The sequence below is a fragment of the Miscanthus floridulus genome, chromosome 11 (genome assembly GCF_019320115.1).
Source record: "Miscanthus floridulus cultivar M001 chromosome 11, ASM1932011v1, whole genome shotgun sequence".
NCBI lineage: Eukaryota > Viridiplantae > Streptophyta > Magnoliopsida > Poales > Poaceae > Miscanthus > Miscanthus floridulus.
The window spans coordinates 62,259,980-62,281,738 of record NC_089590.1 but is presented as its reverse complement, the minus strand read 5'-3'; the positions used below and the strand labels follow the sequence as shown (position 1 = coordinate 62,281,738).

Sequence of the window (21,759 nt, the reverse complement as noted above, 5' to 3'; positions counted from 1 at the left end):
ATACCAACTCACGCATGCGGAAGTCAACTCGGCTGTTTGGCATCAAGCGGTAATGGCGACTGGCGAGCGGACACCTCGAAATCTATTTTGACTTCATTTAAACATAGAATTGCATCCTTAACCAATAACCACACACACAGCAACAGTGCCTTGTATGGCGACTGGCGACCGTTTCCATGTTCAAGCGCTGTCACCGTTAGTGCGTCACCCTCGGGTAGGAGAATATTCCAACGTCAATTGTAGTTTTAAACCTGCAACTTCAAGTAAACTATGATAAGATTTTTTTTTTCACAAACTAACCAGGAAAATGGATTATCTAGCTGAAGCAAGAGTCCGGCAAAAGGTATGTGATATGTTAAGCTCCTTTGAAGCGTCAGTTCTTTCTTATAACTCTTGCAAAATTTTATTCGAAATTACATGTTCTAAAGAGGAGCCTAGTACCTAACCTTACTGGATTTTGCATCAACACCTGGTGGGCAGGACCTGAATGTTCAAGAACCATGCACAACTACTACTCCAATATATACACAAAGAAAAGAAAAGGATAAAACATTGGCTTTGTTTTTAAGGTCAACACAAAATGAGAGCCGAAATTGTTGAGCATTATTTGCTATCCTTCCCAACCTTTGTTTCCACCACAGGATTCAGTTGAAAGTAAACTATGTCATTGTCTGCTGATTTGTTCTCTCCCAATGGTTGTTGTGGCTGTTAGCAAAACACATACTTTCAAGATTTTCTAGCAAGACTCGGTCTCTCATCTCTATTGTGTCTAGACTCGTTCCCTACGACTCTAGGTTACATTACGCAAGATGTGTTCTTAACTTCTTATATACTCCAACACACAGACAGGGCCACCCACAGGGGGCTGTTCGCTTGTTACCAGAACAAATAACTGAAGCATTCTCCATAGGTGATAGGTCAGAGTGCTACAGGCGTCCAGGGGCAGGCCAGAGCTCTCAACTAAATATCCAAAGGTATGCTTTCTATTCGAGGAAATCTGAAATCCCCACTTTTGTTTATCATCCATCCCTATACCCTATAATAGCTTCTTTTATTATCTGCATGATTGAAGGTGTTCATGCTTCATTTTTTGAGATGTTTCATTGTTTGGTTGGATGTCAACACTACGCAAGAGAGACGAATACTCATATGTTCCTAGCAGCCTTGCACTGTCTATGCTGTCTTCAGACGTAACTTACGCCCCTTGCAAAGACACTGTTTGAAAAAATCAGCTTTAAACAAGATTGTTTCAGATTTTCTGTAGGCATTCGCTTGAGTGAGTCCCTCATCCGCCAGAAAGTCCTGAACGATATGTGTAGGAAATGTTATACTCCCTTCATTCACAAAAGATGCAATTCTCGTTTTTTGAGGAGTCAAAGGATTTGAAGTTTGATCAAAGTTAAATATCATTAAATTAATTATGAAATATATATAGTAAACCCAGTTGGAGACATAAATGTTGTTACTATTCACTATAAACTTGATCAAAGTTAAGCTAGTTTGACTTGTACAAATCTCATAGTTGCATTCTTTTGTCGATAGAGAGAGTAAGATCTTAAGGGGAGAATCAGCTTATATACACAGCAGATTTGACGTGACTCTCTTGTGTTTACCTAACATCCTAACCTTCCTCGGATTAGAGGAATTCATATCTTCGACTTCAAGAATCAAGATATTATTTGGGTACATCATTAACACAAAAGAACACTTCAGTTATATTTTGGTTCTTCCCACAGCGCACGGGTTGGGATTTTTAGAAGTGCACAGAACAGAACTTTATAGCTCACCCTTCACGATTTAGCTGACCGTTGCAATATCATGGTTTCTACTTTCTAGTTATATATCTGGCCAAGGAGTATGGAAGCGCGGCCTGTACAGCTTGGCCTTGTCTGTCTTCTGCTTCTGTTGGCGGCACAGGACGCCCCTGCTGTTCCGGTTCCTAGCCCTCAATGCCAAGGACAGTGTGGAGGCGTTGACATCCATTACCCGTTCGGTATTGGTGACAACTGCTAACGATCACTAGCTCATCTATTCCTAACAGTCTTTCACTACTTATGCTCACCCCTTGCAAGGCACTGTCTGCAAAATCAGCTTTAAACAATATTGTTTTAGCTTTTCTGTAGGCATTCACTTGAGCGCAATTCCCTAATCCACACGGAAGAGCTGATATATCTAGAAATATTTTAAGATTTGACTCAAGGGAAGAATCAGCTTATGTACATCACTAGGATTGTCTTGTGCACTTGTAATAACTGTGCTTACCCAACCTTCCTCGGATCAGGGGAAGCCAGATCTAAAACTTATTTGGCACATCATTAACCCAAACGTTGTACATTTTCGGTTATTGTCTTCTGTTTCTCTTTAATACAGCACGTGTATGATTGTATGAATATAGTCTTAGAGTACATTGGGATATCTCAGATATGGTAGATTAGGATCGTGTAATCCTGACTTGTCTTATCTCAAGGAGACTTTTTGCCTCCTAACCAATGTACTGTAATTCTATACAATCCAGTCCCACACGAGACTCGGCAACACAATCAACGATTCTATTCAATTCTGTATGTTGGGATTTCTTGACATGTAGGAGTACACAAAGCACAATTTAGTTGTACATATATTGACTCTCACTGATTTAGGTGATCGTTGCAATATCATGGTTTCTTCTACTTTCTAATTATCCACCAAGGAGTATGGAAGTGCGGTGTGTACAGCTTGGACTAGTTTGTCTTCTGCTTCTGTTGGCGGCAAAGAACGCCCCTGCTCTTGCGGTTCCTATCCCTCAATGCCAACGGCAGTGTGGTAGCGTTGACATCCATTACCCATTCGGCATAGGTGATAACTGCTCCCTGTCACGAGGCTTCAACATCAGCTGTGACAAGGTACAAGATGGCATCCCGAAGCCATTCATCGGTGACGCCGAACTGCTCAATATTTCCTTGATTCATGGCACAATCCGGGTGCTCAATCCCATCTCAACATCCTGTTACAACTCTTCTGGTCTCATGGAGGGTAATCAGTGGTCTATCAACACTATTGATTCTCCCTATCGGTTCTCTGACATCCACAACAAGTTCACTGTCATCGGATGCAACACCCTTGCCTACATCTCCAACAGCAACGGCACAGGCTACCAGAGCGGCTGCGTCTCAACGTGCAGCAATCTGTCAGACTTGGTAGATGGTTCCTGCTCCGGCATGGGCTGCTGCCAGACGGCGATACCCAGGGGGATGGCCTATTACGAAGTCGGCTTCGACAGCCGTTTCAACACAAGCCAAATCTGGAGTTTCAGCCGATGTAGCTACGGCGTGCTGATGGAGGCGGAGGCGTTCAACTTCAGCACATTATACATCACCACGACCAAGTTCAACGACACCAACGTCGGGCGAGCACCCTTGGTGATTGACTGGGCTATAAGAGATGGGACGACGTCGTGTGAGGTCGCCAAAAGGAATGAGACAGGCACTTACGCGTGTCTCAGCACCCACGGCGAGTGCGTGGAATCCCCCAACGGGCCAGGGTACCTGTGCAACTGCTCCAAAGGGTATGACGGCAACCCATATCTCCCAGATGGATGCAAAGGTACGAATTTGACTTCGTTCTAAAATGTTCAAGTAGTCAAGTGTGCGTGCATAATATCTTCCATATCTCATCCAATGACTTAGCTCTGTAGCCTCTCTATCTATCAATTGTGTACTATCGCACTTAGTTCTTGCCACTTTCTGCAGATTACAATGAATGTAGAGACGTATCGTCATGCCCCTCAGGCAGCATCTGCCACAACACAATAGGAGGATACCGGTGTTCGTGTCGAGCGGGAAGGAAGTTTTCTGAGCAAAACAAAACATGTGACCCTGATACTGGCCTCATCATAGGTAAGGCCCTCAGCTAGCATCAAATGGAAGTTTTCTAACAAGACAACGCTCTTATCTGATGCTGTTATGCAGGAGTTACAGTTGGCTTTCTTGTTCTCGTGATTTTCTCCTTCTTTGGATACATGATTCTTCAAAAGAGAAAACTGAACCAAGTTAAACAAGAACATTTTCGACAGCATGGAGGCGTGCTCTTGTTTGAGAGGATGAGATCAGAAAAGGGTCTTGCTTTCATTGTATTTAGTGAAGCTGAACTTATACAAGGCACAGACAACTACGATAAGAGCAGAGTAATTGGAAAGGGAGGCCATGGGACAGTCTACAAAGGGATAGTTAAGAACAACATGCAGGTTGCAATTAAGAGATGTGCACTGATCGACGAAAGGCAAAAGAAGGAATTTGGTCAAGAAATGCTAATACTGTCCCAAATCAATCACAAGAACATTGTCAAACTCGTGGGTTGTTGCCTTGAGGTGGAAGTTCCGATGTTAGTCTACGAGTTCATCCCTAATGGCACACTATTCGAGCTTATCCATGGGAAGAACCAAGCACTGCAAATATCTTTCAGCACCCTGTTAAGGATTGTTCATGAAGCAGCCGAAGGACTCAATTTCCTACACTCGTATGCATCTCCTCCAATCATCCATGGTGATGTGAAGAGTGCCAACATCCTACTTGATGGTAACTACATGGCGAAAGTGTCAGATTTTGGAGCCTCCATACTAGCCCCATCCGACAAAGAGCAATATGTCACAATGGTTCAAGGTACTTGTGGATACCTCGACCCTGAATACATGCAAACATGCCAACTGACAGAGAAAAGTGACGTCTACAGCTTTGGTGTTATCCTTCTTGAGGTCCTCACTGGCCAAGAGCCTCTCAAGTTGGATGGACCTGAGATGCAAAGAAGTTTGTCGTCAAATTTCTTATCCGCTATGAAGGAGAACAATCTTGATGCGATCTTGCCGAGCCACGTGAAGGGACAAGAGAGCAATGAATTGATCAGAGGGCTTGCAGAGCTAGCCAAGCAATGCCTGGACATGTGTGGCAGCAACAGACCATCAATGAAGGAGATCGCCGATGAGCTCGATAAATTGAGGAAGCTTTCACTGCATCCTTGGGTACAGATTGATGCAGAGATGATAGAGACTCAAAACCTTCTTCTTGGTGGAACATCGACTGCTAGCTTTGAAATAGAAGCCAGTACAACTGGGTATCCTACACAAGAAGGTGAGAACCTGCCCATGAACCCAAGAAGTTCGTACTATGCTAGGTGAATAGCATATGTTGTGGTGAATTCCATTGAAACTTCTACTTCTGGGACATCTGCGAGCTAGTTGTTGTACTATCTAATGTGTATATAATGTTACAGACACAAAGCTCTGCCTATCTTTACCCATTCAAGTATGTATATGTGCCCAGCACCTCTGCAACATATAATACTCCATGACAATAAATTTTATAAGTTGTTTCTTTAGATAAGTTTATACGTCTGAAACATTATCACATGTCAATACTCGTAATTTAATTTGTAGCATATTATGTTTTTATAAACAATACTACTATACATAGAATTATTCAATGTAGAAAATACATTCAACATCTTAAGTGCCTAGGTGTGTATTAATGATTGTTATGTGATTGTAGTAATTAATGCCGGTGTTATGTACCGGCAATAACATGGGGAGTACGTCTCATCAACGGACCTTAAACTTGTTCCTCATTCTCATTTCGGTCCCGGTACCCTTAAAATACATTTTACCACCATAAACTTGCTAGTTGTACTATATGAGGCCCAAATCTTAGAAATTGCATTAAACTGCCCATGTGGCATGCCAACTGTCCCGAGTTGTCATGTGGGGCCATACATATGCACGTCGCCGGCGGGCCCGAGATATCAGGAGAGCCGCGGCCCGGGCATCCGCAGCAGGCGCGAGCAGCGCGCAGGAGGAAGGCAGGGCCGGTGAAAGTGGCTAGATTTGCATGGCCTTGATATTAGGAGAGTTTATTTCTAAATTAGTTTATTTCCAAATGGTTGTTGCCAAGTTTGTTAGGCCGCCGGCCTACTTATCCTGTAAGGGTGTGACATTTGAGATTAAGCAAGTTATTATCTCCTAAACTATCTCTCTCTCTCAACAAAGCCAAGCCTGCGGCGGAGGGGCAAACCTCGCCGGAGAAGACGGATCGCGGTTACGAACTACGTAGCCGAGGTCCAGCTATCCGAGGACCCGAGGTCCTTGACAACCTGGTATCACTATCCCGGCGATCCTCGTCGTCTCGGTCCACCTCACCACGCCCAGCCGCCGATCCACCATCAGCCGCTGCCGCCGCCGCCCTTTCATCTGCTTCCTCGTCCTCCGTTGCGTCCTGCCTGGGCAGCATGGGTGACGACCTCAAAGCCTCCATTGAGGCGCTCACCAAGTCCATGACGTTGATGCAGAAGTCGATCGAGGCTGACGCCAAGGCGATCGCCGACATCACCGCCACCAGTTCGTCCGCATCGGGCGCACGGCCTGGCACCGAAGAGCATCACCAAGACCGCCCGCCCAAGCATTGGCGGCCGGATTTTCCGCACTATGACGGCAAGAGCGACCCACTGGTTTTCATCAACCGGTGTGAGTCCTTCTTTACCCAACAGCGAATCATGCCGGAGGAGCGCGTGTGGATGGCGTCCTACAACCTCACTGATGGGGCGCAGATGTGGTACATGCAAGTTCAGGCGAACGAGGGTACCCCGTCATGGATGCGTTTCAAGGAGCTCCTCAACCTCCGCTACGGGCCGCCGCTCCGATCGGCCCCTCTCTTCGAGCTCGCGTCGTGTCGTCGCACGGGCACGGTCGAAGAGTATCAAGATCGCTTCCAGAGCCTCCTTCCCCGCGCTGGACGCCTTGATGAGGACCAGCGTGTCCAGCTGTTCACGGGGGGTCTCCTACCACCGCTGAGCCTCGCCGTCCAAACCCAAAACCCGCAATCCCTCGCCACCGCAATGAGCCTCGCGCGGCAGTTCGAGCTCATGGAACAGTACACTACTGCCTCGGCCAAGGCTCCTGCACGGGGCGTCTTACCCACGCCAGGGACGCGCCACATCCAGCCCCAACCTCAAGCAGCCAAGGCGGCCGCGACCACTACCACGGTCGAGGGACGGCCCGTGCGGCGGCTCAGCCAGGCCGAACAGGAGGAACGGCGTCGCCTCGGCTTGTGCTTCAATTGCGACGAGAAGTACAGCCGCGGTCACAACAAGGTCTGCAAACGCCTCTCCTCTTGGACTGCGCCATGGACGACGACGACGACACCACTGCGGCTGAGGACGCGGCGGACACGGAGTCCCCGGTGTTCTCCCTCCACGCGGTCGCGGGCGTGCCAGTCGCCGACACGATCCAAGTCACGGTGTCTGTAGGGGGCGCGTCCTTCCTCGCCCTACTGTACAGTGGATCCACCCACGGCTTCATCGGCGAGGACGCGGCGCGACGTTCCAGGCTGCCCGTCCAACCCCGCCCTCGCATGACGGCGACAGTTGCTAATGGCGAAGGGGTGGCCTGCCCTGGCGTCATCCGGAACGCCCTGTTCTCCATCGACGACACCGCGTTCAACACCGATTTGTTTGTTATGCCTCTCGCAGGGTATGATCTGGTGCTGGGCACACGGTGGTTGGGAACGTTGGGGCCCATCATGTGGGACTTCGCCACGCGGTCCATGTCGTTCCAGCGTCACGGGCGCACCATCTGCTGGTCGGGGGTGCCATCGTCAACTACCGCCCGTCTGCGCACCATCGCCGCGGCCAGTGGGACGCTCTTGGACGAGCTCCTGGCCGCCTACGGGGACATCTTCACCGAGCCGAAGGGCCTTCCGCCACAGCGGACGCGCGACCACGCCATCGTCCTCAAGCCCGGCTCCGCCCCCATCGCCGTTCGCCCGTACCGGTACCCAGCGGCCCACAAGGATGAGCTGGAATGCCAGTGCGCGGCGATGATTGAGCAGGGCGTCGTCCGCCGCAGCGACTCGCCCTTTTCCTCCCCAGTCCTTCTCATGAAGAAGGCGGATGGCTCATGGCGGTTTTGCGTCGACTACCGCGCCCTCAACGCCCTCACCGTCAAGGACGCGTTTCCTATCCCCGTCGTCGATGAGCTCCTCGACGAGCTTCACGGCGCGCGCTTCTTCACCAAGCTGGACCTACGTTCTGGGTACCACCAGGTGCGGATGTGACCGGACGACATCCACAAGACGGCGTTCCGCACCCATGATGGCCTCTACGAGTTTTTGGTGATGCCGTTCGGGCTGTGCAACGCTCCGGCCACGTTCCAGGCGTTGATGAACGACATACTACGCGCCTACCTCCGCCGGTTCGTCCTTGTCTTTTTTGATGACATCTTGATCTACAGCACCTCGTGGGCGGACCATCTTCGCCACCTCCGAGTCGTCTTCGACCTGCTACGCCAGCACCGCTTGTTCGTGAAGAGGTCCAAGTGCTCGTTCGGCGTCGACTCCGTCGCCTACCTCGGCCACATCATCTCGGCGTCGGGCGTTGCCATGGATCCCGCCAAGGTCCAGGCCATCCACGACTGGCCGCGTCCCCGCTCGGCGCGCGCGGTGCGTGGCTTCCTCGGGTTGGCCGGCTACTACAGGAAATTCGTCCACAACTACGGCGCCATCGCGGCCCCCCTCACGGCCCTCCTCAAAAAAGAGGGGTTCGCGTGGAATCCCGACGCCGAGACAGCCTTCAGCGCACTCAAGGCGGCCGTGACTTCAGCTCCGGTCTTGGCCTTGCCGGACTTCACCAAGCCCTTCCTCGTCGAGTGCGACGCTTCTACTTATGGCTTTGGGGCTGTACTGCTACAGGAGGGCCATCCGATCGCGTACTTCAGCCGGCCCATGGCGCCCCGGCATCGCTCCCTCGCCGCGTATGAGCGGGAGCTCATCAGCCTGGTGCTCGTGGTGAGGCACTGGAGGCCGTACCTGTGGGGACGGCGTTTCCTCGTGAAGATGGACCACTACAGTCTCAAGTATCTTCTCGACCAGCGTCTCACCACCATTCCGCAGCACCACTGGGTCGGGAAGTTACTCGGCTTCGACTTCACCGTCGAGTACAAGTCGGGGGCGTCCAATACGGTGGCGGACGCACTTTCACGCCGCGACGACGAAGACAGCACGGGAGGTCTCCGTGCGATCTCAGCGCCCCGCTTCGACTTCATCGGCCGGCTTCGCCACGCTCAGGCCCTCGACCCCGCGCTGGTGGCCATCCACGACGAAGTCCGCGCTGGGTCACGCGCAGCTCCCTGGACCGTGGCGGACGGCATGGTGCCCTACGATGGGCGCCTCTACATACCACCGTCCTCCCCTCTCCTGCAGGAGATCATCGCGACGGTCCACGACGACGGCCATGAGGGCGTCCAGCGTACTCTGCACCGCCTTCGACGTGACTTTCATTTTCCAAACATGCGTCATCTTGTGCAGGACTTTGTACGAGTGTGCGTCACTTGTCAGCGGCACAAGTCGGAGCACCTCAACCCGGCAGGGCTCCTCATGCCGCTGCCCATCCCCACAGTCGTCTGGGAGGATATCGGGCTCGACTTCATCGAAGCGCTGCCACATGTTAACAAGAAGTCAGTGATCCTCTCCGTCGTCGATCGCTTCAGCAAGTACTACCACTTCATCGCCCTCGCTCATCCATACACCGCCGAGTCCGTGGCACAGGCGTTCTTCACCGACATTGTACGCCTTCACGGCGTGCCGCAGTCCATGGTGTCCGACCGCGACCCGGTGTTCACCTCAACGTTCTGGCGCGAGCTCATGCGTCTCATCGGGACCAAGCAGCGCATGTCATCCGCTTTCCATCCCCAGACCGATGGGCAGACGGAGGCCGTGAACCGCGTCATCGTCATGTACCTGCGCTGCTTCACCGACGATCATCCCCGTCAATGGCTCCGCTGGCTGCCGTGGGCCGAGTACATCTACAACACCGCCTACCAGTCGTCCCTGCACGAGACGCCGTTCCGCGTGGTGTATGGCCGAGACCCGCCCACCATCCGCTCATATGAGCCTGGCGAGACGCGGGTCGCGGCAGTCGCTCGGGACATGGAGGCGCGTGAGGCCTTCCTCTCCGACGTCCGTCACCGGCTAGAACAAGCGCAGGCAGCGCAGAAGCTCCACTACGACACGCGTCACCGGCCGGTTTCATACTGGGCGCTTCTTCGTCTTCGTCAGCGCGCCCCGTCCTCTCTGCCCCAATCTACGACAGGCAAGCTCAAAGCTCGCTACCTGGGGCCCTACCGTGTGGTGCAACTCGTCAACGACGTCGCCGTGCGCCTCGAGCTACCCCCGCAAGCTCGCATCCACGACGTGTTTCATGTGAGCACCCTCAAGAAGTTCGTCGGCACGCCTCCATCCGCTCCACCACCGCTACCAGACATCCACCATGGCGTGGTGGTCCCAGAGCCGGCACGGGTCGAGCAAGCTCGCTTGGCGCACGGTGTCCGTCAGGTCTTGGTTCACTGGCGTGGTGAACCGGCTTCCTCGGCTACCTGGGAGGATCACGATGATTTCCGCAGCAAGTATCCAACGTTTCAGCTCGAGGACGAGCTGGATCTCGAGGGGGGGAGAGATGTCATGTGGGGCCATACATATGCACGTCGCCGGCGGGCCCGAGATATCAGGAGAGCCGCGGCCCGGGCATCCGCAGCAGGCGCGAGCAGCGCGCAGGAGGAAGGCAGGGCCGGTGAAAGTGGCTAGATTTGCATGGCCTTGATATTAGGAGAGTTTATTTCTAAATTAGTTTATTTCCAAATGGTTGTTGCCAAGTTTGTTAGGCCGCCGGCCTACTTATCCTGTAAGGGTGTGACATTTGAGATTAAGCAAGTTATTATCTCCTAAACTATCTCTCTCTCTCAACAAAGCCAAGCCTGCGGCGGAGGGGAAAACCTCGCCGGAGAAGACAGATCGCGGTTACGAACTACGTAGCCGAGGTCCAGCTATCCGAGGACCCGAGGTCCTTGACACGAGTTCTCATCCAAGTAAATGTCACGCGGTGCGACACGACGGGGTCAGCTACGGCCATGTGCAAAGCCACAGCCAAGCTCTACTTCTCGCAGCGACGCCGCACACAGGGTGGACACCAAGACTGCCTTTCACTTAGGGTTAGGATTCACAAATTTGGGAATTTGACTTAGGGTTTGGAAATTTTGGGGAAAAAAGAAATTCGAGATCCAAGGTTCTCGAAATTTAGGGAATTTGATCTTACAGTTTGCAGTTCGCCTTTTCCCCTCCTTCTACATGCTTAAAACTGAAACCCTAGTCCCTCATTAGGTGTTGTCATGTCTAATCCGAGTCAATTAAAAGGAGTTGGCAATTAACCTTGGCTAACCCTTAGCCCTAATTTGACTAACACAACGTGAATTAGGCCCAAAGCTAATTGACTTAGTTACTAATCTGGGTATTAGGGCTAAACAGTGGCACAGTTAGACTAAAACATGAACAATTAGTACTTAAACACAATCAAAAGCCAACAAGTATGCCTTAAGCCAAAACTTAAACATACCAGAGACTTGGAGTGGCACTAATTAGATCTTAATTTAGGTCCACCCAAGGCTTAGCAAACTTAATCAGGGCCACTTGAACTAGCCCAGCTCTGGCTACCAAATGTTAAATTTTACTGCTTAAAACCGGATCACTTGTTCATAATTAGGACACCTCATTTGGATTAATATCGGGTATACCTTAGTTTAGATGAGTTGGAGGCCATACCTTAGTTAAATAGGCTCCCTCCACTCTCTGGCCTAGCACCTCTCCTCTCAACCTCTTCTGTTCGTGGCCGCCGCTCTCCAGGAAACACCGAGCAGCAGCTGCTCATCGCCTCCGACCTTTGCCTCTAACTCCCGGCCCTCCCATTCCTCTAGCAGAACGGTCTAGACAGGAGAGAGCGCAAAGCGCACCTCAACGGCTCAGCCATCGCAACTCGCAAGCAGCAGGCAGTAGTAGCATATGTCGTCCTGAGCTCCTGCTCCCTCACACGGCGGCGGTTCGGACAACCAAACGGTCGCCCCAGAGGAACGACCCGACGGTGGTGGCGGCGCAGAGCTAGGAGACGTTGCGGAGGGCAGAGCAATTGTGCGATAGGCGGATAGATGGGGGTGGGGGGGTGTGGGGGCAAAAATTAGACGCTTTTACACGTATGTCATAAAAAAATTTGTAATTACGTATAAGCCATTAAAAAAATTGACCGAGTCATTCCGTCGATGTTCTGTTCGTTTTTCACCGTTTGGGAGTCTTGACAAGTGGGTCAGGTCAGTCAAAACGTCCATAATACCCCTCTTATCCCTATCATATCTCTCTCAAACTCGATCTCTCTTCTCGTGCGTGCGGCCGGGGCGGAGCTCGCCCGCGCTCGCACCCGTGGCGGCTGGCCGGGACCGAGCTCGCCCGTGACGGCCGGGGCGGAGCTCGCCCGCGCGCCCGCGGCGGCCGAGGCAGAGCTCCCCCACGTCCGCGCTCGCGTCACCGCGGCCGCGCGCTCGCGAGCGTTAGCCTGGATGAGGTGGCGCTGTGGTCGGAGTGGAGCTGCCCCCCGCGCGGCTGCCCCTCGAACACGGCGACGACGTCGACGGCGGCCGCCACCTTGAGGATGGCCGCGGCCAGAGCGACCACCATCCGCAGCACCGCCGTCTCCTTCTTCTTAGCCGCGGCGGCGCGGTAGGCGCGCCTGCACCTCGCCCCGGTGTGGAGCGCGCGGTGGCACAGCGCGGCGGGCACGCCCACGGCCACGAGCACGAGCACTGACGGAGGGGATGACGGCCGCGAGCTCGAGCGCGAGCTCCGCCGAGCGGGGCTTTGCCGGCCGCAAGCGCAAGGGGAAGCCGGGCGTGGACGAGGCCGCCGCTGCCAGAGGGGATGGCGAGCGCGAGCGCGAGGTCGGGCATGGACGACGCTGCCGCTGCCGGAGGGGATAGGCGGCCGCAAGCGCGAAGCCGGGCGTGGATGCCGCCGCCGCTGACGGAGGGGATGGGGGCCGCGAGCTCAAGCGCGAGCTCCGCCGGCCACGGACACGAGCGCGAGCTTCGCAGAGCGAGGCTCTACCGGCCGCAAGCGCGAGCGCGAGCTCCGCCGGGCGCGGACGCGAGCGTGAGCTCTGCCGGCCTCGGACGCGAGCGCGAGCGGTGTGGATTAAAGAAGCAAGAGGATAGGACGAGAGAAGGGTATTTTGGACGTTTATACTGACCGGGCTCATATGTAACGGTGAAAAATGAATAGAACACCAACGGAATGTCTTAGAGAGCAAAGAAGTTCAGAACGATGGTACTCGTGTGCGGTTAATTTTTTTAATGACTTATGCGTAATTACAAATTTTTTTAATGACATACATGTAAAAGCCTCTTAAAATTATGCGGCGCCGTCGCACGGAACCTGACGTGCAACACCGCTGTTTGCTTTCCGTTTTTTTATTACCAGGCTGTTTTTTTCTTGAGTGGATTTTACTTGATTGCTGGGGATTACTACCGCCAGGACCTTCGCAGCAGATGAGCGTGTCTGGATGTTCCACGCATGCTGCTGCCCTAGCTCGTCCGTCCACGTCTGTCGCTGCGCCGTATCGTTGCTGCACGCGTACATTCATCCCACGTCTGCCTCGTTCTGCCCCGCACAAGCACCCTGGCAGCGCCCGTCACTCCTTCCCACCGACCCATCCTCTCTACGCATGGGCAGGACCTGGAAGCTCGGACGAGGTTTGCAGGACGCCAGGCGCACCGTGCGCCCCATCCGTCGACCTCTGGCTCGCCGCGCCCCTTCCTCCGCGTCCGGTCCGTGTCCTATGACTCTCTGAACATACCTCTGAAACACGAAACATTTGGAACATAAAACACTTGAATGCAACATAACTCTGAACAAGATGAAACATTTAGAACATACACTTGCAAATCTATGTGTAAAACATATGCAACATCCAGATAAAATATTTGCAACATGAGAACACTTACTACAATATAAGAATAAAACAACTGAAACATTTGTAACATACTATCGCAACATATGTGTGAAATATATGCAATATATGTCTGAAACAAATGAAATACTTGGAATAAACGCTTGCAACATGCCTGTGAAACACTTGCAGCATATGCAATATCCTGATCTACATTTGCAATATCTATATAAAACACATGTAACATATCTCTAAAACATATCAAACACTTTCAGCGCAACGTCTCCTCGCTACTTGGAAATAGAGACTCGTCGGCATGTGGAGTTCACCGGTATAGAGCTCGTAGGTGGCACAGAGCTTGCTGCTCCGGTGAAGAAGGCCGTGGAAAGTCCCGTGGAGAAGGCTCCGACGGGTCTACGCGTTGGAGAAGCCCGCGGTAGGGAATTTTTTATTTTTAAACTTTTTCTAAAATAAATTCCAAATATAACACCATTACTTTTTATTTTCAAATCTAACCCGTTTGGCCTCGCCTAAGTCCGTAGCGCGGCCAAAACATGTTGTCACGCCACGTGCATCGGCGCGGCATGATTTGCCGCGTCGGACAACGATTTCCACGTGAAAATCCTTGCCGTGTCACTCCTGTTGGCACGGCTGTACTGTAGCACTACGCCAACCAGGTACGGCAAGGTGCAACCTTAGAAAAATTATATCTTTTTCATATGATCTCGGATGAAGATGATTTTTATATGAAAATTGTAGCCCTCGATGAGATCTTCAACTTTCTAGTTTTGAGATTTTAATTTGAGGTCTTTAAGATACTAAAAAATTAAATAAAATTTTAGTAGTATATTAATTGCGTGCAAGTGCTTGTTGCCTTGGGAAAATTGTATCTCTCTTATATAGTGTCAAATGAGGATACTTTCTATATAAAAGTTGTAGCACTCGACGAGATCTACATCTTTCTAGTTTTGAGATTTTTAATATGAGGTCACTAATATGCTCAAAAAATTAAATAAAGTGCTTGTCACCTTAGAAAAATCATATCTTTCTTATATGGTGTCAAGTCGAGATATTTTTTATATGGAAGTTATAGCTCTCGATGATATCTACAAATTTATAGTTTTGAGTTTTTTTTTATTTTAGATCATTATGTTGTTCAAAAAACAATATACAGTTTAAGCAGCATATAAATCGCGTACAAGCTTTTATCGCCTTCGAAAAATCATATCTTTTTTATACGGTGACAAATGAAGATACTTTTTATGTAAAAGTTATATCTCTTCATGAGATTTACAACTTTTTAGTTTTAAGTTGTTTCATTTGAGGTCGTTATCTTTTTCATACGGTGTTGAATTAAGTTTTTCAATTTAACTTTCTTCCACCAAGTGACAACCATTGCGAGGGGCTTGTCTCTGATGGGAGTTTCTCTCTACGACAGACGATGGACCTGTAGTTGCAGAGGATAGAGGCAACCTTAATCGGAGAACCTTCGTCACGGTTGTTACTTGTTCGATGCCTTTCGTTGAGAGTCATTGAAGGTCCCTCTTGACAGCCGAGGGTTCACGGGGTGGCTTGCCGAAGGTGCTCCCCCAACACACACTATTACTATCTCACTTACACTTTAATCCTCGCTTTGCATAAAAGGTTAATCCAAAGAAGGTGAAAATAGTTACTAACATTAGCCATCGTTAATGTAAACTTGGCGAGGTCTAATAAACTTCGAATTTTTTGTTCCTATCTCGTATCTAGGGCATGTTTGGCTTGTTGCCGTAACTTGCTGCAACGCATGGCTACGGCATGCAACAACACGTTTGGCTCATGTCCAACTTGCGGCGTGCCAAAGAAAACACGTCATGCTTGTCGAGGACCAATACTAGGATACTCGAAGAGGAGAAGCTAATGACCATCAACATTGATTCATCCGAGCAGTCAAGAGCGCGACTACACCTCCAACCGACCCCTAGGCGTGCAAGCTCCGCCTCGCCCGACCTCTGGGTGAGGGCTCCGCCACGCTCGACCCCTGGGGGAGGGCTCTGCCTCGCCTGACCCCGAGGTCGCGGGCTCTGCCTCGCCCTACCCCGAGGCCACGGGCTCCGCCTCGCCCGACCTCTGGTGGCGGACTCCGCCTTGCCCGGCCTCCGAGGGCGGACTCCGCCTCGCCCGACCCCTGGGGGAGGGCTCCACCTCGCCCCGACCTTTAGGGCGGACTCTGCCTCGCCCGACCTCTAGGGGAGGGCTCCACCTCGCCCGACCCCGAGGTAGCGGGCTTCGTCTCGCCCGACCCTTGGGTTTGCGCTCCGCCTCGCCCAGACTCTAGGGGAGGACTCCTCCTCGCTCGGCCTCTGGTGGAGGACTCCGCCTCGCCTGACCCCAAGACCGTAGACTCCGTCTCGCCCGACGAAGACCCATGCCGCCGCCAACCACTCCTGGTCCAAGCGTATGGGCCTAGGTCAAAGCTCTGACACCAGAAAAGAGACCGGCACGCCCCGATATAACCCGCGGCCATGGGGGGCATACCGGAGGGTTCACATCAAGAACAGCGTCGGGTGTACCGGTGCTGTTCTGCCTAACCCCCGTACGAACACTGGCAGGTACGTCAGCTCATCACGACGTCTGCTACGACGAAATGGAACGCCATGACCGGCATACGACGCCTACGCGTGGCGCTAGTGGTGGACGGGGCCACGACGTGGAGCTATCCCTGTTGACATCTACATGGTCGGCGGGACCCACATAAAGGATAAGAAGGACCCAACGGTCCTGAAGGATGTCCTCTCCCTCTCGTTTCTTCTCTTTTCCTCCGTTGTAACCCGTGCTTTCCCTTGGTCTATAAAAGGAAAAGCAGAGCGTCCCATGGAGGGGGGCGGGGGTCGATCGATTGAGGCCAAACCCGATCGAACCACTACGAACCCATCAAACCTTGAACCGACCAAAACACAACACAAGCACACGGCTGAGCAGCAACCGAGCTCTCGGCACCCGTTCACTATTTCCACCAGAGACTTGGGATCTGTCCCTCTCTCGCCCGTTTTTAACCCCTACTACAAACTTTCGGTGCTAGTAATACGAACAGCAGCGATGAACTAGATGTAGGGATATTCTGCCCGAACCAGTATAAACCTCGTGTCTTCTAAGCACACCATCCGAGCCAGACGCGCAATACTAGAAATTTACTCGTTGGTGGTAACTCAAAATACCGACAGTTGGCACGCCAGGTAGGGGCCTTTTGCGCGTCTCAACATCCACACCAGGCCTCGGATGGCTAGTCACAACGTCAGCTGGGTCTCGGACGCGCACGTACGCTTCATCATCACGACGGAAGGAGAGCTGGTGCAGGCTCCTGCCGCCGTCCAACCTCTCTACTTCACCGGCCTCGACGTGATCGCCGAGGCGCTTTCAAGCACTCACTGGCAACAAAAATAAAAAGGCTTTCAAGCATTCACTAGCACACAATGCAACAACATGGTCATTCAAGAGCTGCATCTGTACTCTTGTCTCCTCCCTTGCCTCCTTCCTTGCCCTCTCCTCCTCTAACATCCTCCGTCTCTCCAACCCCCATTTGTCAAGCCCAACATCGATCGGGTTACGAATACTACGCTGTCTAGCAAACTCACGCATCTTGTTTTTGTGATGTTTAATGAATAGGTTGACCTAGTCAGGTCCATATCCCCTCTTCCATGCAATTACTTACCTCCCCTTTAGTTCATCCAAGAACTTAGCTTGACCATCATAATATTCCCACCTACATTTCCTAGTGCTCTGTTCAAACAAAAAATTATATCATATATGTGTTAGTAAAAGAAATAAAATATGATTCCATGTTTATCACAAAAATAATCAACCTCATCATAGTCAACCATATGGCCGCAATAATGGCTTATTCCAAGCTCCGAAGGGACTAGACCGTAGTTGAATTTAACACCACATTCGCACTTAACTGGAGGTGCTTTGTAAATTAACCTTTCTTTCTTCTTTTCCTTTGCCTTTGGTGGCTCCGGCCATTGATTCTTAGGACTGTAGAGCCACCCATTGAAATGACACTTCGCAAATCCATAACGCTACAAGAGAATACATTAGTACACGCACACATATAGAGATAAACATTTAAACAGATACACTTTTCCCTTACTTCGTGTTTGTTCGGACACACAAACTCCAACGTATTCCTCGGGTTTATCACAGCTCGATCTCCACATTCACACAGAGGAGGTTCCTCGAGTCGTCTAACTGCGGCTAGGTGCTTCTCCTTAGCCGTCATTGGCAGGGGGTTAGGGGGGTGGAACCCACCACTGTAAGTGCTCACGTGGATGTCTCCCTCTACACCAATCGTCGAAAAGGAGGTACCTAGGGTCAAACTTTTCTGCACCGTCGATCCACTGAAAGAAAAAGCACGTCTCAAGGTCCTATACAACAAGATTCCAACAAAATATTAGTAGCCTACTTACACAAATGAAAAAAAAGATAGTGGAAATAATTACTTACATTAAAACGGCTGCATGTGTAGAAGCAACGCGCCGCTGTGTCTGGATGTCTCGATTGAAACACGTCGGCCAGGAAACCATAGTCACAGTTAGGGACAGGGAGGTCAGGAGGGATGGGGGCATCTTTGCTAGACACGTCAGGGTATAATTCTCGAGGACGACCCCGTTTTTGCCAAAACTCCTCCCGATACATTTCTTGCATCTAACAAAACGGTTGTAATTTAACAAACAAAAATCAAAACATCACAAATTAATGTCAATGAGAACCATTTGCAATACAACAAATAAAATATAACCTACACTTTGTTGTAAACTCTATCTTAGATGCAAACATGAAAACTATATAAAAACTATACTTTGGTCAGTAAAAAAATAAAATTTAGTACATCAACAGTGTGTCCATATATTTATTCACATATAAAAATAGAAATGCAAACTCAAACAAGCAAAATACATGATAATCATAATTCTAACTAATCAATTAATCTTAACATTGGCAATCATAATGCTAATCCTTCAATCCAACGTTCTAACAAACTCATATTTTTCTCCATACCCTACCTACTCATTCAAATCATTTGATCCACCGTGGAGGCCAAGGAGAAGCTTCATTACCTTGACAAGGCCGAGGAGAAGCTTCGGGGAAGGTATGGAGGGGAACGCCAAGGGAGGGAAATTCGGCGGCCGGCCGTGGGGGAGCCGGGAGGCAATGGCGCGGCGGTGCGGGCTGGGAGGCAGGCCGGCGGGGGCAGGGCGGCACGGAAGTAGCTGTTGTGCCCTGGCGACTGAAACAGAGAGAAAGGGGGCGGGACTGGGCCGCGGAACTACATTAGGCTCTGCCGTGCCCTGGACGGTGGCACGCCACTGCCGCGCCATGATGCGGGGCACGTCACTGTCGCGCCCTGATCGGTGGCGTGGCAGAGCCGACCACGTCACCGATCAGGGCCCTGGTCGCTGCCATGTGGGCAGCCTCGCCGCGCCCCCATGCATGGCGTGGCAGAGTTAAATCGCCGCGCCGTGCGAATAGGCACGACTAAAAGTGTTAGATTTGAAAAAAAAAGACAGTGTTAGTTTTAAAATTAGTTTAAAAATGTGTTAAAAATAATAATAAAAAAAGTCCCCATGAAGATGGCGTATCGGTGCCTATATAACTGCACAGGTATCACATTCTCCCCCACTACATATAGAGCGTGTTTAGTTGCCCAAATTTGGGAATTTGGGCTACTGTAGCACTTTCGTTTTTATTTGGTAAATAGTGTTCAATCGTGGACTAATTAGACTCAAAACGTTGGTCTCGTAATTTCCAACCAAACTGTGTAATTAGTTTTTTTCGTCTACATTTAATGCTCCATGCATGTATCACAAGATTCGATGTAATGGATACTGTAGTACTTTTTTGGATTTTAGGGTGGAAACTAAACACGCTCATATACGTACTCCGTGCTCTATGGGACTATGGCCCAGATAAGAGAAAGCCAGTAAGGAAGAGTTCGTATCAGGTCTTTTTAAACGTCAGCACAGACGCAACCAATGAAGCAACCACCACCCTCAACACACACAACCAATGACCACCGACCAGTGAGATTCGCGCGCGAGCCTTGAAGCTTCCAATGATGGGATCTTCTCCGGCTTATCCGCTTATTCCACTGCCAACTTCTCGTGTGGATTCCATTCCGCCGGATCGCTTGCAAACCAAGCAAGCTCTGAACAAAGCGGATCGAAGCAGCTGGGTGCGCCGGTGGACGGTGGTACGGTTCGTCCGGAGGCGAGGCCGGCGGATAAACCGAGGATATGCCGTCCGGTAAGGGCCACGGCACAGGATTCCTCTACGTAGGGTTTAGAGTGAGGGACGCGGGGGTAGCCGGGAGCGAATATCACGAGGCAAGCACGGAAGGTGGTGACAAGGCACGCGACGCGCGTAGGAGAGCGCCTCGTATCGCTTCCTCCCGTCTCTATCCGCGTTGCTTATCAGGATGGAATGTGCGCAGCAGGGGGGAAAAAAAGGAACCCTGATTTCTTTTTATAAATTTCAGCCAACAACTCACAAGAGGCAACTAGTACAGCTAAAAAGACTGACTCACAAGAGGCAATGTATAAGTTTTTTTTATAGCTATAAACAATGACAAAATTACATATTGCATGAACAACAACAAAAATCAAGCACCTAGGATATGTAGAGCCTTTTTAAGAATAGTCGCCGAAGTGGGATATATAATTTTGTCCCGTTGTTTGCGAAAGGGTCTTCAGAGACAAATATTCCTCTTTTAGGGGATCAAAGGAAGCATATAGGAATTTTAGAGGATTTCAATTCTGAGGAAAGTTTCTTATACACCTCTTTAGAACAAAGGATTATACTCTATGAAATTTCTAGGGATTGCCATGGAATACTTGAAAACATAGGAATTTTGGAAGAAAACTAACATGAGATTGAACCTCATGGAAAATTTCCTGTGCCTATCTCTCTTCTAGTTCCTGTATTTTTCTTATGTTCTATCCAAAGGCTATATCAGAAATTTTCTTGCATTATAGATTCATGTGAGATTGCAAGTTTCGTACAACACTAATCCTGTGATTTTTCTATTCCTGTGTGTTTGAGAATCCTGATATATCTATCCCAAAAAATTGGAGGTAAACACAGTCCTCCCTCACCCCTTGTTGATGGCGAGAAATTGGAGGTAAACACAGTCCTCCCTTACCCCTTCTTGAATGGGGAGCTGGGCAATTTTGCAGGGCGGGGACGGAGGCTAGAGATGTGGAAATGGGAGAGGATGTTAGAGGCTGACATCGAGACCCCACTGATGATTGTCTAACCGATGGAAAAACAGAGGTATTACAGCCTAGGTAACCAAACCTAAGCAATCGAGGTTGAGTGATTCCGCGGTGTCAGTTCCACCATTTCAGGGTGAGAACAAGGTAATAGGTACATCACTGCTGCCAACACTTCATTATTTTAGAGCATCTCCAAGAGTTTGCTATCTCAACTTGGCATCCATATAATTTTAGCAAAACAAGAAAAATAGCCTCCAACAGTTTGGCAAAACAACTTGGCATCAATAGCAACTTGGCAAATCTTCCCTCCGCGTGCGCAAATATACGCACGCGTATACGGCTTGGCATCCGGGGCTCTTTGTTTCTTAGCGGGGCTCTTCGTTCTCTTAGCGGGGTTCTTCGTTCGCTTAGCGGGCCTCTTCGTTTTGTTAACGGGTTTTTTTTTATTTTACTAAGTCAAAAATGTCAAACTCTTGGAGATGGATTGTTTTTTTACTTGGCATATAATTTTAGGAGTTGGCAAATCACAAGATTTGCCAAGTAAAATTTGATAAACTCTTGGAGATGCTCTTAGCAACCTAACGGACGATCTCATTTGCACTCGACTGTTACGAAACGGATAAGCATGAAAGCGTTTGCAATGGCTGGCTACGGGCGGCCACCGATAAAGGAGTGGGTCACCAACTCACCCTATCTCGGATATGTTATCATCGTATCATCAGAATTTGTT

The 21,759-nt window shown here is 50.3% G+C and overlaps 1 protein-coding gene across 2 annotated transcripts; it reads left to right on the top strand.

The window, feature by feature from the left end:
* The first annotated feature begins 777 nt into the window (after positions 1–777).
* LOC136490954 (putative wall-associated receptor kinase-like 16) lies at positions 778–5,382 on the top strand. Of its 2 annotated transcripts, none has more exons than XM_066487155.1 (4): positions 778–974; positions 2,640–3,582; positions 3,729–3,875; positions 3,957–5,382. In XM_066487155.1, the coding sequence occupies exons 2-4, from the start codon at positions 2,694–2,696 to the stop codon at positions 5,147–5,149; spliced, it is 2,229 nt and encodes a 742-aa protein (XP_066343252.1). In that variant the 5' UTR covers positions 778–974; positions 2,640–2,693; the 3' UTR covers positions 5,150–5,382. The 2 variants fall into 2 exon arrangements, with proteins under 2 accessions (XP_066343252.1, XP_066343251.1); XM_066487154.1 differs by having other exon boundaries at positions 780–974; positions 3,948–5,380.
* The last annotated feature ends 16,377 nt before the right edge of the window (positions 5,383–21,759 follow it).

Coding starts and splice junctions, on each gene's coding strand:
- LOC136490954 (XM_066487154.1), top strand. CDS start 2,694: ATGGAAGTGCGGTGTGTACAGCTTGGACTAGTTTGTCTTCTGCTTCTG. Junction 3,583..3,728: donor TCTCCCAGATGGATGCAAAG/GTACGAATTTGA, acceptor CACTTTCTGCAG/ATTACAATGAATGTAGAGAC. Junction 3,876..3,947: donor TGATACTGGCCTCATCATAG/GTAAGGCCCTCA, acceptor GCTGTTATGCAG/GAGTTACAGTTGGCTTTCTT.